We start from the raw sequence: 16,904 nt of genomic DNA, 5'->3' as shown, positions 1-16,904 counted from the left end.
CCTGAGCTGAAGGCAGACGCTTTAACGACTACGCTACCCAGGCGCCCCCACTCCCCCCATTTCTTAACTGAAGGTGCTCCAGTCCCAAGACAGGACTTTCCGGGTCTGTTCCCAGCCTTGTGCCGTGTCCGCTCCAACCTGTACTGCCTCGTCTACAAAGACTGCACTTGCCAAATGAAGTCAGGGGTCTCCTGTGTTCCCTCACTCGGGGCGCCCAGGTGCTGGGGCTGCCGTCTGAGAACTTTTAGCCCGATCTGTGACTCCTGGGGATAGCTTCTGCTCCACGTCAAGAACCTTCCAACCCGTGGGGCGCCTGGGCGACTTAGTCAGTGAAGCGTCTGCCTTTGGCTCAGGTCATGATCCCTGGGTCCTGGGATCCAGCCCCACATCGGGCTCCTCGCTCAGTGTGGAGTCTGCTGCTCCCTCTCCCTCTTTCCTCCCCTCTGCTCATGCCCTCACTCATTCTCTCGCAAATGAATACATTTTAAAAATCTTTAAAAAAAAAAAAGGACCTTCCAACACTTGCAGCCGTCCTTAGGAGGCCTGGACGCCCTTGAAGAGCCTCTCTGCAGGCCAGGGGACAGGCAGAGGGGCTCCTGTGGCAGCTGAGTGCCAGCTGGTCCTCTGGGCCTGCTAGAAATGGGTCCCTGGGAGCACTTAGGTCCCACACCCCAGAGGAGCCCCACCGCCGGCAGGCACACATGGGTGTTGCATACACCAAGGTACGTCTAGGTTCCTGCAGGGCTCCGTACTCCTGCCTAGCATCTCAGCTGGGGTCACGTCTCTGGATTTCAACTCCGCGGCTGGGTGTAGGAGCTCCACGAACCCCAGTACAGCTGAGCGAAGAGCAAGAGCTGTCAGGGTCCTGTGTGCCTGCGTGAAATTTCACTCCAGCCTGCACTGCACCTGTTCGGTCTTAATTCATAGCTGCAGCACATAAGACCTATGGTGGAGAGTTTTTTCCCTCCTTTAAAGATGTATTCACAGATTATACACAATTTTATTGCAAAATGGTAGCTCTTTGTAGTTATAAGCAAAAACGCTATTCTCGGCATCCTCTGGGTGGACTGGGGGGAGGGACAGTTAAACTTTCCTAAGAGGTTCTGGGAATTCTCATTAAACAACAAAAACTAGCAACGAGTACAGTTTTTAAAAATACGGCAAAACTTGCCAGACAACACATGGCTCATTCAGGAATGGAAAGCAGAGAAGGATCTTCCTTTGTGAAACTGAAGGACTGGCAGGTGAGAAGCTGGAAATACTTTTCTTTCAAAGAAACTCTGTTTCTCACCAATGTTCACAATGTTGCTACGATCATTCCCGTGGTTCACAATGTTACTGAGATCAAAACCCTTGGAAAGGGGATTTTAAGGCTTATCTATCTGCGACTTGCCTGAGTGTGTCCCCTCTTATGCACTCGTCCTTTTATCTAAACACTTCATTGCCCCTTGCGACGGTCACCCTGTGACAGGTCTCATCACTGCCCCAGCCTTGGTCCCCAGTTATGCCATCCTAGGGACAACATGCCAAGAACCCAGCCTCGGGCTTTTTTTGCAGTAAAGACATCATGGTATACGATACGGTGACAGGAACTTAAAAAAACTACACAAAGCCAGGAATGTAGAGTCTGAGAAGTTTCTCATAACGTTAAAAACCATTTTAAATAAAGTTACCACATTTTCAGTAAAACTTAGACGTCCTTCCTTGAAACAGAAACGCTTGAAATTAAAACATGATTTTTACAAAATCATGAGCCCTGGGCTGAGCGGACTGGGAGCTGGCTGCTTCCTCCTCTCTGACGCCTCCAGGGGCTGTTCCGAAGTCCACGATCTGCAGGGTATGATGCCTGTAGGCTTCGCCGGATGAAAACTGCGCAGGAAAATTCCCGTCCTGTCCCACAGGAAGTGTTCCCTTTAGTCCTCTTCCACAGTACGGAGCCGGGGGAGGTCCGGGAAAAGAGCCGGGTGTTTTGAGTTCCTTCTCCAACTCGAAGCAATGACTCCAGGGCCGTCAGTCATCGTAGTAGTAATCTAACTTGGTGAACACAGTTTTGCAGCCTTTGTCCGAGAAAACTCTCTCCTCTTTGGGGAAAAATGTCATCTCGTCAGCCACTTTGGTTACAATGTCCTCGTCAATTTCAAAGCCTCGGGACTGCATTTCGACTCTGATGCACATTTTTAGGTGTTTATATTCCAGGGGGAGGAAGGGAACAAAATAATCAATGAGATTTCGGTCAATTAAGCTGCTATGCCAGAAGCCACCTGGGAAAAAGAAAAAGGTGTTGTTCATCCATCCAGCACACATCCACTGGGCGTCCACTGGGGGCCAGACCCGGAGGTGGAGCCCACGATCCAGTGAGTCAGGTGTAACCCGGGAGCTCGATGCCTCCGCGAAAGCCAAGCACAGGACACGTGGCACCTTCCTTAGGCCTCGGGCACAGGGGAGGCCTCCCAGATGGACCTACAGATGCGAAGCGGGAGAGACGCGGACCAGCCCCGAGTGCCAGGTACCCGCAGAGAGGCGGAGAGGGGTGCGGGGCAGACCAGCATTCCAGGCTGGCAGAGCTTCAAAGAAAGTGCAAGGAGAGAGGAGGCCCCAGGGAAGGAACCGCCACTCCCTTACTTGGGACGCACTGGACTTGCAGCAGCTGGATCAGCAACAGGGCAGAGACCCACCAGCGCTGCCCGCACGTCCAAACCACGCAGCGCGCACCGCGGGACCAGGAACTGAACCTCAGAGCGATGCTGTGTGAAGATGGTGCTCTGGTGCGGCCCCAGGGCACAGCCTTTGCTGTGTGTTTTCAGCGGCGACGAGTGCTAGCTCGGCACCCACCCCGTGACCCAGTCACGTCCCTTCCTGGATTTCCAGGAGGACCCAGCACACGCTCCCTCCTGACGACCGTACGCGGCTGGGTCACACCCGTGCTTCCAGAGGTGACCGTCTTCCCTTACGCTTCGCCACTTTACTCTGGGGCCTCAATCCTGGCCTCACTCTGACACCAATTCCGACGTGTGTGGCGTTTTTCCCACACCACCAAGCGACCCTCCAGCACCAGCTGGCCGTGCTACAATTCTGCTCAGTTAAAGGACAGCACTCAGGAACAGCCAGATGGAAGAGACGCACAGGGCAGGGAATGCAGGAAGGACGGGATACTTCCAGGGCCCCTCCCAGAGGACCACTCTCCCCACACTCCATGTGTGCACCCCGGAAGCTCTCTGAACTCCATCCTTCTGGGTTCTTACGGGAGCTTCGTTCCATAGGCGTGACTGATCAAATCACTCGCCACTGGCGACTGATTCCACCTCCAGCCCCTCTCCTCTCCCCGGCAGTCAGGGGACGGGACTGAAAGTTCCAACCCTCCCATCACCTGGTTGGTTCCCCTGGAAACCAGACTATGCCCTTTAGATGCTTCTCCAAAGGCCCCTTATTAACACAAACTCAGGTGTGGCTAACGGGTTTGTTATGAATATCAAGGCACCTTTGTGGCTCTTGTCACGTAGGAAATTCTGAGTGTTTTAGATCTGTGCCAGAAACGGGGACAAAGAGCGAACACACAGTTCTCGTTAGAAATCCTAACTGGAGCGTCCGTTTTCCTTTCCCAGCAGTGCTTTGCACATAACTGGTGCTCGGGAAAGATCTCACTGCCTGGATGGGGTGGAGTCTGGCCGTGGCTGCGGGGAAGAACAAAACTAATGGCCGAGCAGTAACAAGGGGGATAGCCCGTTTCCTGAAGGCCTGCTCTGCGTCAGGCAAGCCCCGGGCCCTGGGGAGAGGGCATGGAGCCGGCAGGCGTGGACGCTGGCCTCAGGGGGTCACAGCCCGACAAGCCGGCACACAGGTAATTTCAGATAGTGCCCGGGGCTGTGAGCACTGAGATGGGGTGAGTGGCCAAGGAGGACAGGCTCCTTGGCCAGAGTGGGCAGACGCGGCCTGGCTCAGGAGGTGACCTCTGGGCAGAGCCGGCACGACAAGAACCCGACCACAGGGAGAGTGTTCAGGCGAAACAATGATCTCAGACAGTCTCTGGAAAAACCATCTACGGACCACTCCCCAGTTTGTACCCTCAGCCCAAGCGCCCCACCAGAAGCTCACTGAACGGCCAGCCATCTGCCCCGCATCTCTACAGGGGTGCCTCGCCCACTGTCCACGCCTGCCTCCGAGATCTCTCACCCAGCCCCACCAACTCGCAACTCCGCCGTCTGTCCCCCGAGATGGCAGCGCCACCCTTCTGCAGCTCAAGCCAGACCGCTGAATTGGTCCTCGCTCATTCCCACGCCGATCCTCTAGGAGATCTTGTTCTACTTTCCTTAGATTTCTCCCTTCAAAATGCATCCTCATCCCACCGTGTCACCCGGTCCCACGACTAGCATGGGGGGCTGGGCCACCAGCATTCGTGGCCCAGGCTGCTGCACAGCTCCTGTGTCCCTGCCCCTGCTGCCTTCAGTCTAGCCGCGCCCCACCCCCACCCCAGCAGCCAGCGTGGTCCTGTTAAAACCAAGTCTGGTCATGTCACTGTTTGCTCAAAACACTCCAGGGGCTCTGTCCTCCATTTGAAGTTAAACCCAAAGCCTCCCTATGGCCCTCTAGGCCTTCCACGACCAGCACCCCCAGTGGAAGTCTTGCCTCTTACCCAACCCCCTTTCTCCTTTGTTCCTCGGTGCCACAGTGACCCTAGGCAACCCCCCCTCAATGCTCCTGCATGTGCTGTTCCCTCTGATGGAATGCTATTCCCTGTGGTATCCACATGGCTCACTCCCTCACTCCTCGGATCAGCTCAAATGTTACCTTCGCAGTGAGCCATCCCTGATCACTCTATATAAAACTGCAGCCCATCCTCATTCCAGCACCCCCAAACCCTCGATACTGACTGCCCTTTTACCTACCGGACAGGAAGACAGATCTCTACCTCTATGTAGATACAGATATCCATCAACTGACCCATTTCCTTCCTTATTTATTATCAATAGGATGTAAACTCCATGAGGATAAGGATTTGCTTTTGTTCACTGCTATGTCCCCAGTTTTTGGACCAGTGCCTGCCACCTAGTAGGTGCTCAGTAAACACTTGTGGAATGAATGAATGAATGAATGAATGAGTTCAGCCATCTGCCAAGGCCGCAGTCAGTCAATGGCTGAGCCTGGTCCACCTGATTCTGAAGCTTATACTCTGGAACCCTCTGTAACCTCCCAGAACGTGGGTTCTAGGCAACAAGCCTCACCTTGCTGAAGCATTTAGGCTACGGTTTCCAGTGCATGCGTTCATACTGTTTGGCATGCCAAGGAACCATCTAACCTATCACAAAATATCCTGGCTTTCATCAGTAATAGTCTGGCTACACAAAACGGATATACAACACCCCATACTGTTTCACGTATCTCTGCAGGAGGATGAATTCCTGTTTCAAGGGAGAACTTTTGTCTTCTAAGCCCAAGAAGAAACCCGAATGGAGCAGATTTAAATGGTAACAGTCAGCCCACATGGCTCCCAGGTTACCTGTTGAGTCATTCTGCATCATGGGGAGTTCCCACCGCCAAGGGTTCAAGGTCAAAGGTGTCTGAGTTCACTGGAAAACCCATGAGCTGGGCAGTGAAAAGCTCAGGCTCTGGGACCAGGGACACCAAACAGGCTGGGTGGCCTTGGGCAAGCGGCTCCCCTCGAGCCTCCATGTCCTCCATCGTAGAAACGATGACAGTTTCTACCCCACGAGGTTACTGTGGAGATCAAAGAAAATCTGCAGGTAGGGTGTTCTATGCAGCACCCAGTGCAGAACAAGGGCCTGCCGCCTGCTTGGCTATTATTCTCGTGCACAGAATCTCCTCAGAGTTCCAGGACAACACACACAAAAAGGGACCTGACAGGTCCTCTCTTTTGGAGGCACCCACAGCAGCCCTCCTTGCTCAACTGCCTGCTTTTCTTCCACAAAGGAAAAGCATTTAGCTAAAGAAAACAAGGAACTCATTTTTTAAGACGTCAACAATCAAAGACTGTCCCTCTTTCTTTAAAACAGCACTTTCCAAAACTTTAGGGTGTCTGAAAGTCACCTGGAGTTTAACACAGATTCTTCCGAGAAGTTCTGCCTCAGTAGGTCTGGGGCAGGGACTGAGAACTGGCATTTCCGGTCAGCTCCCAGGCCGCGGCGATGCCGAAGCGCTACATCTTAGGGCCGCGGGATCACAAGCGCAAGGGTTAGTAACGGCTGGCACTTACTGTTCTTGTTATTGAAGGCCGACACGGATAAGGCTGGCTCCATGTCTTTGAGCTTGATCTCCTCCCTCTGCTTCCCATTTCTCCAGAAATCTAAAGCCACGTCTGTGATCCTTTCTGCTCCGGCATTGCTGCAACAGAATTCCGGATGAGTGAGGACTGGGTTTCGTCCTGAAGCCCAGGGACTTGGGTGCAGAGTTCTTCAAGCGGCTCCCAGCCCTGGCCTTACCTGAGAAATATGAAGATGGCTTTCTGGTAGGAGACCCCATCCACGTGGTCGTAATAGTCTAGGAAGGGCTTGATGGCATCTATGAGGCCGGCGTGCATCTTGTCCATCTCATCAAATATGAAGATGGACCTCGCACAGGCGCTCACGTTGCCGCGGATCCACAACTGTAACTGGTCCTGAATGACAAGAGGGAAAAGCCAATCAAAGGTCTCAGTGAGTGCAAGAGAAATAACTGCTTCCACAATGGCCACGTTTATGGAGTGCTGTGTGCTCGGCACCACGCACACGAGTTTCTGTGGTTCCTCCCCACAACTCCATGTAGCACGTGTTGTCATACCTATTTTACAGATGAGGAGACTGAGGCATAGAGCTTCATCATCTTGCCCAAGATTACAAAATTAGTAATGTGGTAGAGCTGGGATCTGAACCCTGCCCTGCCTGGTTCCAAAGCCCCACACTGACTGTAATTCCTGTGCTGTGCGGATACAGCGATGCCATGTCACTGAGCTGCTGGTCCTTGTCATTAAAACGGCAATGTTCATCCGTATCCTGTGTACACCTGCCTTCTTTGGTCCCAAGATTACAGAGCTGGCAGGTGGGAGAGTTAAGACTCAACCAGGTGTGTCTGCCCCCAAAGTCCAGGCCATTATTAATCAGCAAGTTAAACTGTAAAAGCAATTTGCAACACTTCGGCTAAACTACATTAGGCCATTCTAGAAATGTCTCCTCTTTTACAAAATGAGTTAGATGTGATGATCTTTAGGTTGGACGTGATGACGTCCATGTCTAACCCCACTTACTAAAACGAGTATCATACAGAGCCTGTTTTCAGCAACCACCACGAAGCTCCATGGTATACTGCTCCATACAACCTCAAACCCTCCCTAACTTCCACACCTTTCAAAGGAACCCACGCGTGTAGACGTCTTCAGGGCACTCACTCCAACAGGCAATTCCCAAATCCCACCCCACGACAAAGAAACCGCGAACGGGGCATCATCCAGGAAGGATTCCAAAATTCTGCTCTTGCCTTATACAGGGTGATGTTGGAGACATGTGGAAAGTGCAACGTGGCCACAAACAGATGGACATAGTCACTGTTCAGACCACCCTCGTAAATATTCTCCGCGATGATCTTGCTGACAAAATTTTTGCCCGTGCCCGTCCACCCGTGCAGAGAGAGGGTGAGAGGTTTCTTCGGCTTCGGGTTGCTTATGAAGCCGAACACAGCATTTAAGATGACTTTCTTTGCAAGATGCTGTCCAAAGAGCTTGCTGTCCAGATCCTTCTGCAGCGCTGGGGAAAAGCAAAGCTAGTCAGGAAGGGGGTGTCTGTGTGTCTGGCGAAATCTAGCCAAGTGTACAGGCGCGTGTGAAAGCCAGCAGAGCCAGCTAAGCTCTTCGAGCGCCGGTGAAACGCTGAGGTACGTCAGCACTTGGCCCGCAGGTGGCGGTGGGCCTGGAGGCCTCCCCCGGCCGGCCCTGCCCCTTCTCCGCGCGCCGCAGGACAGGGCTGCGGTTCGGCCGCCGCCCACGGCGCGGGAAGACTTCCCACCATCCCTCCTGCCTCCGGAGCGAAACTCTCGTAGGAGGAAGCGGCCCGGCCCGCAGCCCGCCTCCTTGGGTCTCCGACCAAACCCGGGTCGTCCGAGGTCGTGGTCGTGGCCTGGCGCCGGGCGCCACCCCAGCCAAGCCGCTCCGCCTGCGGCTCCGGCCCTGGCCCCCCGCCTCAGACTCCCGACCCCCGGCCCTCAGCCCCGACGGCCGCCCGACCCCCGTTCGACGCTCGCCCCGCCCGTCCTACCCTCCCGGCTGAGACTCCGCTTCTGGTCGCAGCACTCCGTGAAGAGGCAGTAGAGACGCGGGTAGATGTAGCCAGTGAGGACGCCGGCCAGGGCCAGTCCCAGGCTGATGGGCTCCACCGCCCGCACCGCCAACGGCGCCAGCAGCAGCAGGCCCAGCGCCGCCCGGTCCAGCTTCATACCCGGACCCGCGCCGCCCTGCGCGTTCTCGCGCTACCCCAGACCGGCGCTACGGCCAGACGACGCTTCCGGTCCCCACCCCACCCCCGCCGCGGGCGCCATTTTTGTGCGGGGCGGGTCTGATCGCGCCGCCGCGGCCGCCATCTTTGTGTGGGGCAGAGCCCTTGCCTGCTTCCGGGAGGTGAAGGCCGGGAGGCCGCTGGGGGCGGTTTTTTTTTTTTTAAATAAGACTGTTTTCGGGGAACGATTTTAGAGATATAGTAAAATGAAGACAGCATAAAGAGGTCCTATATACCCTCCCACGTAATTTCCCGTATTATTAACATATTAGTATGTTACATTTGTTAAAATTAATGAACCTATACTGGCCCAACTAAAGTTTGCCCATTTTTCCTTAGGTTTTACCCGATGTCCTCTATCTGACCTAGGATCCCGCCCAAGATACCACATTGTATTTCGTTCTCATGTCTCCTTAGGATCCTCCTTGGCTAAGACTCTTTCTCAAGCTCTCCTTGGTTTTGATGACTGTGACAGTCTTGGGGGAGTGCTGGTCAAATCTTTTGTAGGATACCCCACTATTGGGAAGTAATTTCTAATGATTAGACTGGGGATATGAGTGTTGGGGAGGAACATACTTCACATGGGTAGAGTGCTATTTTCATGACATATGAAGGATACATACTAGCAACATGATTTATGACTGTTACTGACCTTCACCACCTGGATGAGGGAGTGTTCCTCAGATTTCTCCACTGAGAAGTTACTTGCACTCATTCACCCATTCATTCATGGTTTTGAGGGTTGCCCATGTGTTGGGTTATGGACTAGACCCTGGGGATTCAAGGGAAAAAAACGAGGCATACATGGTTTCTGCCTTCACTGATCATGCATTCTAATGGAGGAAAAAATATAAAAATAAAAACTATCTCCATTTTACAGATGAGAAAATAGGCTCAGAGGGAAAGAGATTTGTCCAAGGGTATAATACGCGGTGAGTAAGGCTCAACTCGGACTCCAAAGCCAAACTCCTCTAACCACAACGCCCACTCTAAAAACCAGCCCAGAGGTCAACCAACCTGCTCATCTTTCCTCATCTTGACCTGTGTTAAGTGCCTCAGGAGAATGACAGCACAGGGGGCAGCGCCCCCCAACAGCCAGCAGGTTGGAGCCGTATCTCTTAATGAGAAAATCTCTCAGCAAGTTTTGCATTTGAGCTGCCCACACGCCAGGCTCTCAACACATTACCTAGTGTTGGTAGAAGGAGACACAATACAAACAAGGTTGGATTCGTTTCATATTTAATACTTAAGTGCTGAAAATGATAGAAACTTTTTCTTTCTTAATGAAAAGAAATAGATAACTTTGTAAAAGTCAGAAAATGCCAGTGTCCCTTTGATCCCATCCTAGATTTTCCTGCTGTCAGCTGGCTCCAGCGTCAACAGTGCAGGATGCATTTCTGAACTCCAGGTATTTGAAAGTAGAACACATGATTGCATATATAATAATTAACAGCGTGATTGAAAGGGTTTTGTCTCACTCTGAGCACAGCTGTTTCCTCCTGACCCCGGGCCAATATTAAGAGAAAGTCAACATATTTACAAACGAGATTTAATAATGCTCACAAGAATAGAGTTTGCCCTCAAATAGGGAAACGACACATTGTTTTGTTTCAAAAGGTTATAAATGCGGTGCCTGAAAAATCCAGCAGGTAAGCAACAGGACGAATAGAGTCTGTTTTTGGAACGGTCTGCTAGCAAATAAGCAAACTTCCATCCAGGAAGCGTTTTGTTGGGGCGGCAGGCGGGGGTGGGGGGGGGGAGGGGGTACGGAAGGGACAGCGCTATTTACATCCCATTCTGCACTTCTCCCTTTTGCCACCCTTAGTACCGTCTGTTCATCTTCTTGAACTTCTCGTAGTGATAGTCGTCAGTGGCCTTCTCATTAGCAGGACGCTTGCGGTTAGGAGGGGACCCTGCAAAGCACAAGAGGGAAAGCCATTTGCCAAACTGGAAGCCGCTGAGAGGTTTTAGCTCTGCTTAGGCTGGGACCACGCCTGTCTCACTCCCCCACAGGAGCCCCAGGTGCCTACCCTTGGGGATAGGAACACAGTAGGGCAGCAGTAAACACTTGTTATTTTCACTCGTGAATGACAATAAACAGAGGGTGGAGTCAGGTGACTGTATGGTGACGCGACAGCAGACGAGGTGACCAGTCAGTGGGTGTGCCACTGCAGTGACAGTTTGTACAAAGCCTGGTGCTCAGTGCTTTCAGATACAACTTCTTTTACCCCTCACAGCGATTCTAACAGGGGCACGTTGCCATCACTGTCCGGAGAGCTTAGGTGACTTCCTCAAGGTTGCTCAGAAAGTGAAGGGAGGTTGAGAGTCGAACCCGAGTCTGGGGACTCCAAAGTCCTTGCTTACTACGTGTGAGTAACACAAAGCTCTGGGAATCGAAGACTACGCAACCAAGATGTTACAGAAAATCATTTTTCAAGTGGGAGGGAGGGGAAAACAACAGCCTGGATTTTTCAGAAGCCTCAGCAACTTCAGCATTTCCTGAGATCATCCTGTTGTAGATGAAAAAGGAGAAGCCCCCCGGTGCTGGTTAGCACGAGGGAAAGGGGCACCGCTGGATGCTGCCAGTGGGGGAACGAATCGCCCCACGTCTAGGGGAGCCTTTGGGACTTCTTGGCATGTAGCCTAAGTACATGATATAGGCAAATACAGTGTTTAAATAGGGAAAAATGAGTGGCACTGAGGTGGCTCAGCAGTTAAGCGTCTGGTTTTGGCTCAGGTCATGATCATGGGGTGCTGGGATCGAGTTCTGCGTTGCACTCCCTGCTCAGAGGAAAGTCTGCTTCTCCCTCTCCTTCTACCCCCCCCCCCCGCTTCTGTGCACACGCACGCACGCGCTCTCTCAAATAAATAAAATCTTACAAATAAATAAATAGGGAAAAATGAGAAACAACCTAAGTGTCCAACCAGGGGAACTGCAGTATATCCATACAATAGAACATGAGATGGCCACTGAACAGGAAACTATGTATTTACTGTCACAGAGAGACAAGCAGGGCACACTACTGAGTAAAACACTATGCGATTGTGTTAAAAATGTATACAATATATCTTTCCAATACACATGTTTTTTTAAAGTCTGCAAGGTTATCCATAAAGATGTCAACAGCGCTCATCTTTGGGTGACATTGTGAGTAATTCTCAATTTATTTTTGATTATTGAAATGTCCTAACTTTTCAAGTCTCTATTCTCTTTGATAGCCCAGTGAATCCTCAGAGCAACCCCAAATGGTTGGTTTTATGATGATCCCCATTTACAGGTGAATAAAGCGAGGCTTGGAAAGGGGAAGGCAAATGGCCATGGTGCGGAGAATGGAGTGGAACCCAGGTGCGCTGGCCCCAAAGCCCAAGCTCCACCCGTGCCGACGCCACCCTGCCTCCACGGGCCTCTGCTGTACTCACGCTCAGGCTCTGGCTTCTCCGTGTCACCCACTCTCAAGGGTCGGGCTTTGGGCTCTTCTTTGTTTCTCCGTATGGGGGCATTGAGCTCCTCGTGGTAAACTGAATCAAAAGAGACCAGGGGACACGTCAGACAAGATACGGGAACCAGGGGACCTCCTCCATGGGGCAGAGCTACTCCCCCAGAAAAGCTCACATCGGTTGTGCTGCACGTAATTCACGGCCATGTTGGTGGGCACGAAAGATGTCTCGCTGTCTTTCTTCTTGTTCTGTTGCTCTGCCAGCAGGCGGGCCTTGGCATCCTCCGTGGAAATGATATTTTTTATTTTAGCGCTGCGGGGAGAAAGGAGCCATGCCATGTATTAGATCGTCTCACCTTTGGTCCTCAGACAGAACTGACGGTCAGGCTGGAAGCCCACTGGTGCACAGGGAGATCCTCTCGGGGAGCACAGTGTCCTACAGCCGACCAACTCTCCTACAGTCACGTTCTCACGTGTTCTCACAGCGGTCGGCGATGCAGGACATACTGTCCTCTTCTGATCAAGAGGAAACTGAGCCTCGGAGAGGAAAAGAGAACTGCCCAGGTCTCAGAGCTAGTAAGGCCAGAAAAGAGGCGAGAACCCAGAAGTCTCCCCACTTCCTGCTACATCCAAAGAGGATTCTGAACATCGTATTTCTTCCATGACAATCCCGTGTTAGAGCAGATGTTCTCCAAAAAATAAAAAGGAGGATCATGGGGTGGGTAAACCTTTGACATTGCTCCTGCTAGAATAAAAGAGAGGAATACAAGGGTCTGATTAGAACAGCTGAAGAGCTGTGAACAAAGATTAAACAAACACCTGTATACAAACACCAAATCATTATGTTGTATACCTGAAACCAGTATAATGTTACATGTTACCTATATCTCAATAAACAAAACATCACACTTTTGCGTTCAGGAGACTTTCCCTTAAGTCTAACAACACTGACCAATCCTTCAGACATACTGTGGGCACACAAGCATCTCAGCCGGATGGAGAAAATATAATTATTATGTGTGGGTTTCCAAGGAGACAGGTAAGAAACAGTCCCCTTCACTTCTTTGGTGGGCTAGGGGCAGGAGAGGGGCCAGACCAGGGGTCTGAAACGTACTCGATGCCTAGGTCCACCTCGGGGATGCCGCTCAGCATCTGGTTGGAAAGCATCTCTTCGGTCTTCTTTGCTGAGGAAACACGGATGTTTTCTGGAAGTTCGTAAAGACAGTCCTCTGCATTCTTTGGCTTGACTTTCTGTTCCTCGTGTTCCACAATCCCCTTCCTCTTCTTCAGCTCTGTCTCAATGTACTTCATCCTGAAATGAGAGAGCCACAGGCCTCAGGGAGAGGCAGGAGGCTCACAAAACCTGTCTTGAAAATGAGTGGTCCTCAACACTGGCCCACAGAGCAGGGATGGTCCATGAAGTTTCCATCAGTCCGTGGAAAAATGAGAAACATTAAAATAACTTGAGTTTTTTCATCAAGCAAAACTTTTTCAGCTTAAAGCGCCAACCTCTATTATGAGATTATGCCCTCCCAATCTACCGGTGTTAATACAGGCAAGGTTCGCTGGAGACAGAAAGGGAATGGTAGACGGTAGTCATCTGTGTAACGGCCTTGTTAGCAAAAAAGTGGGCAAGTCCAATGTTTACTCCTACAGTGTTTAGGAAAAATATTACTAGTCAAGGAATCTAAAATCCCAAGAACCACTTTTTAAAGAATTTTTTGAAAAGCCTGGGAGGTGGGGTGACAGGGGCCAACTTTGCTGCCTTTGAATAATTTTAGAAATGTCATCTGCGACTAAACACCTTGCACTCTGTCTAACCCTAAATCGCTCACAGCTAGACTGATACCCACATGTCAGCATCCTCGTCCCTTCGGTTGGTTTCTGCGGAAAATGACGTCCCCAGGTGGAGGTCTTCCTCTTCGCTGATCCTAAAAGGAGAAGCAATGAAGCAGAGTCTTAAAGTCACAATTCAGTGAGGCTGAGCTTGATAGTATATAAATAAAACATGCACAGAAAGTACATCCTGCTTATGGTTGGGAAAAAATACGTATGGGATACGTAAACAGAAGAAACAGAAGCAAGCAAACCGTTGGCCTCTGGAGATTTTTCTGGGGAGTGAGTAGATACTTTAATTTCTTATTTTCTATTATTTTTTTATAATTGTGTTTTTGTGTGCTTCTTAAAAAAGAAAAACAAAACTTGCACACGGGTTTGAAACACACTCAACAATGCACCTTTACAAAAGGCGAGTATCCGTAGCACACTAAGCTAACTTTTCAAGAGTTTTTGCTTTGGGGGCGCCTGGGTGGCTCGATCGGTTGAACATCTGACTCTTTTTCTTTTTTTTTTAAGATTTTATTTATTTGAGAGAGAGAGCACATACACGGGGAGGGGCAGAGGGAGAAGCCGACTCCCCACCTGAGCAGGGAGCCTGATGCGGGGCTCGATCCCAGGACCCTGGGATCGGGACCTGCACTGAAGGCAGATGCTTAACCGACTGAGCCACCCAGGTGCCCTGAGCATCTGACTCTTGATTTCGGCTCAGGTCATGAACTCTGGGTCATGGGACTGAGCCCCACACTGGACTCCACGCTTAGCAGGGAGTCTGCTTGACAGTCTCTCTCTCCCTCTCCCTCTGCCCTTGCCCCAGCGCATGTGTGGGCATGCATTCACACTCTCTAAAATTAAAAAAAAAAAAAAAAAAAAGTTTTGCTTTCATTTGTTTTTAAGCTACCGACCCTTCATAAAGCACACAGGATACTTCAGGATATCCCACTAAAGCTGCTGCTGCAGGCCCCAGCTATCTGGGGTCACACAGACCCAGGCAGGGGTTACAGGTTAGTGTGTGTCTCAGCGAGGTCTGCACTTACTTATCTTTGCCTCTTTCTTTCAGTTTCTTCATGTCCACCATACCGCCTGTCTTCATCTGAAAGGGATCATCCTACAGAAAGAAAACACAGCTGAGAGGAAGCATCTATATAACTGGCAGTGGACTTTTTTTTTTTTTTTTTAAAGATTTTATTTATTTATTTGACAGAGAGAGAGACAGCCAGCGAGAGAGGGAACACAAGCAGGGGGAGTGGGAGAGGAAGAAGCAGGCTCATAGTGGAGGAGCCTGACGTGGGGCTCGATCCCGTAACGCCGGGATCACGCCCTGAGCCAAAGGCAGACACTTAACCGCTGTGCCACCCCAGGCGCCCCTTTTTTTTAAACACAATCACCCACTGGAGAGCAGCCACAGCTCCCCGTTACCCACGGAGGCCCCCACAACTCACCACTAGGGTGGTCTCTTCTTGTACCTTCTCTCCCACCAGCAGGGCCACAGCACTGAACGAAAACAAAAGGGAAGAGAGAGAGAGAGAAAGAGTGAGTAAGAGTAAGAGACAGAGAGAGACAAAAATTACATAATTGAGATATGAGGAAAAACACTCAGGAAGTTTATACGTTGCAACATTAGAGTAAAGGCAAGATCTGAGGAGTGGGCACTAAAGCCAGCTGGAAAAGCCTACGAGCATAAAACAGAGTTGGGCAAGCACTTTAGATGCTGGGTGGGGCGTACGCTGAAGTGGTACACTCTCCTAAAAAGCCATTTGACATTATCTTGGCTTGGAAATCTCATTTCTAAGATTTTGCCTTTGGGGAACACGAAGCTGAAGACAAATGTAGAAAAATACCCATCACACCCTTATTTGGTGAACATTTACAAATGACCTACTGTTCTCTACAAATGACCCCTAAGTAGGGGATTAGTTGACAAATTATGGCAAATGCAAGTGGTGGGCTAATATGCAGCCACTAGAAAGGATTTTGGAAAAATAAACCACAATGTTAATGCCTGAACTGTGAAAATGAGTTGAAAAACAGCATAGAAGAGAAGTGCTCACAATCTTTACAAAAGAGAGAAAGAAAACAGATTGGCCAGAACATTAAATGTTAACACTGGTTACCTGTAGATGGGAGAATTATGGGTGCTGCTTATTTTTTTGATTACACTTTTCTAAATTTTCCAAACTCTTAACAATCAATGTGCATTTCACAATCGGGTGCAATAAAAACACGAGTTAATAACCCGTTTCTGCACCTCTGGGGCAAACCTCAAGAGCACACAGCTCAGGCCATCTCCTGGTTAAACGTCTTTAAAGAACGCTGGACTCCTTTCAGGGCAGTGGAAGGTGTACAGTGTGTTAAGAGAAGAAGCTCTGTCTGAGGAGATAGTTGTGTGGGAGATCCAGGAGGGGGCGTGTCTCTGTCAGCTCCGCCTCCTCCTCCTTCGGGTCCCCCAGCGATACCCACCTCACCCCGTTGGGCCTCTTCCTCAAGTTTTGCACCTCGCGGGTCTCTTCTAGCTTTAATCTGGAAAAAGGCAACGCACAGACTGAGAGACCTTCCGCGGAACTCAGACTCAAAAGGCAGCTTCGACGGGCACCCCTGCCCAGATGCTGAGCCGCCGGCACAACGTTCCAGAAGGCGACCCTGCGCTTAGACCCACTGGGTGTCAGATCCACCGTGCATCCTGGGGACACCTTTCCCAACTGTGCGGCCCTGGGGCGGCGGCCTCATCCCTAAGAGCCTCAGTTTTTGTCTGCAGAAAGGGACGACAATCTCGGCTCACAAAGAGGAGCCTGGCCGGTGATTAAGTCTCACAGCCGGCTCTCTCTTCTTGCCCCTTGGAAGCCCCATCCCAAACGCACCGAACCTCCTCTGAGTCCTGCTCATCTTCTTCCGACTCTGAGTCGGCCCGGCGCCGGCGGAAACTCTTGCCGGTGACCGGCATGGTCCCGCCCGCCCCGCGGTCCGGCCGCCGCGCCCCTGTACAGTGGCCCGGGCTGCTTCCGGCGCGCAGCAGTGAGGTCAGAGCGCACAGCGCGTAGCGCACAGCTCCGGCCCCGCCCGGCCCCGCCCCAAACTTTCCTGGCCCCGCCCCCGGCCTGCACTATCCGCCTGGCCCCGCCCCCATCCGTGGCGTCCCCCTCTCCCGATTGGGCGGCCG

General features: G+C 51.3%; 2 protein-coding genes across 3 annotated transcripts; both read right to left on the bottom strand.

The window, feature by feature from the left end:
* Nucleotides 1-980: 980 nt before the first annotated feature.
* Nucleotides 981-8,481, bottom strand: TOR1A (torsin family 1 member A). Of its 2 annotated transcripts, none has more exons than XM_045771120.2 (5): nt 8,238-8,474; nt 7,465-7,730; nt 6,435-6,610; nt 6,209-6,336; nt 981-2,261 (listed from the first exon to the last, which is right to left on the bottom strand). In XM_045771120.2, the coding sequence occupies exons 1-5, from the start codon at nt 8,413-8,415 to the stop codon at nt 2,011-2,013; spliced, it is 999 nt and encodes a 332-aa protein (XP_045627076.1). In that variant the 5' UTR covers nt 8,416-8,474; the 3' UTR covers nt 981-2,010. The 2 variants fall into 2 exon arrangements, with proteins under 2 accessions (XP_045627076.1, XP_045627077.1); XM_045771121.2 differs by lacking the exon at nt 981-2,261 and adding an exon at nt 2,268-2,460 and having other exon boundaries at nt 8,238-8,481.
* Nucleotides 8,482-9,696: 1,215 nt separating this feature from the next.
* On the bottom strand, nt 9,697-16,758 carry C18H9orf78 (chromosome 18 C9orf78 homolog). Its single transcript, XM_045771122.2, has 9 exons — nt 16,606-16,758; nt 16,208-16,267; nt 15,190-15,241; nt 14,785-14,855; nt 13,765-13,842; nt 13,026-13,223; nt 12,088-12,224; nt 11,895-11,993; nt 9,697-10,387 (listed from the first exon to the last, which is right to left on the bottom strand). Exons 1-9 carry the CDS (start codon nt 16,686-16,688, stop codon nt 10,296-10,298), a joined length of 870 nt encoding a protein of 289 aa, XP_045627078.1. The 5' UTR covers nt 16,689-16,758; the 3' UTR covers nt 9,697-10,295.
* Nucleotides 16,759-16,904: the final 146 nt, after the last annotated feature.

Source organism: Ursus americanus, chromosome 18 (assembly GCF_024610735.1).
Source record: "Ursus americanus isolate L20-20 chromosome 18, mUrsAme1.1.p, whole genome shotgun sequence".
In the NCBI taxonomy this organism is placed as follows: domain Eukaryota; kingdom Metazoa; phylum Chordata; class Mammalia; order Carnivora; family Ursidae; genus Ursus; species Ursus americanus.
This window is presented reverse-complemented; position numbering and strand designations above follow the sequence as displayed.

Bases quoted from the DNA above. Each gene is read 5' to 3' on its own strand.
- TOR1A (XM_045771120.2), bottom strand. From the start codon at position 8,415: ATGAAGCTGGACCGGGCGGCGCTGGGCCTGCTGCTGCTGGCGCCGTTG. The intron at 7,731-8,237 runs GTAGGACGGGCG...GCTTTTCCCCAG, and splicing joins GCGGAGTCTCAGCCGGGAGG to CGCTGCAGAAGGATCTGGAC. The intron at 2,262-6,208 runs GTAAGTGCCAGC...TCTTTTTCCCAG, and splicing joins GGCCTTCAATAACAAGAACA to GTGGCTTCTGGCATAGCAGC.
- C18H9orf78 (XM_045771122.2), bottom strand. From the start codon at position 16,688: ATGCCGGTCACCGGCAAGAGTTTCCGCCGGCGCCGGGCCGACTCAGAG. The intron at 16,268-16,605 runs GTGCGTTTGGGA...GCCTTTTTCCAG, and splicing joins CAGGACTCAGAGGAGGTTCG to ATTAAAGCTAGAAGAGACCC. The intron at 10,388-11,894 runs GTGAGTACAGCA...TGTGCTTTGCAG, and splicing joins GGAGAAGCCAGAGCCTGAGC to GGTCCCCTCCTAACCGCAAG.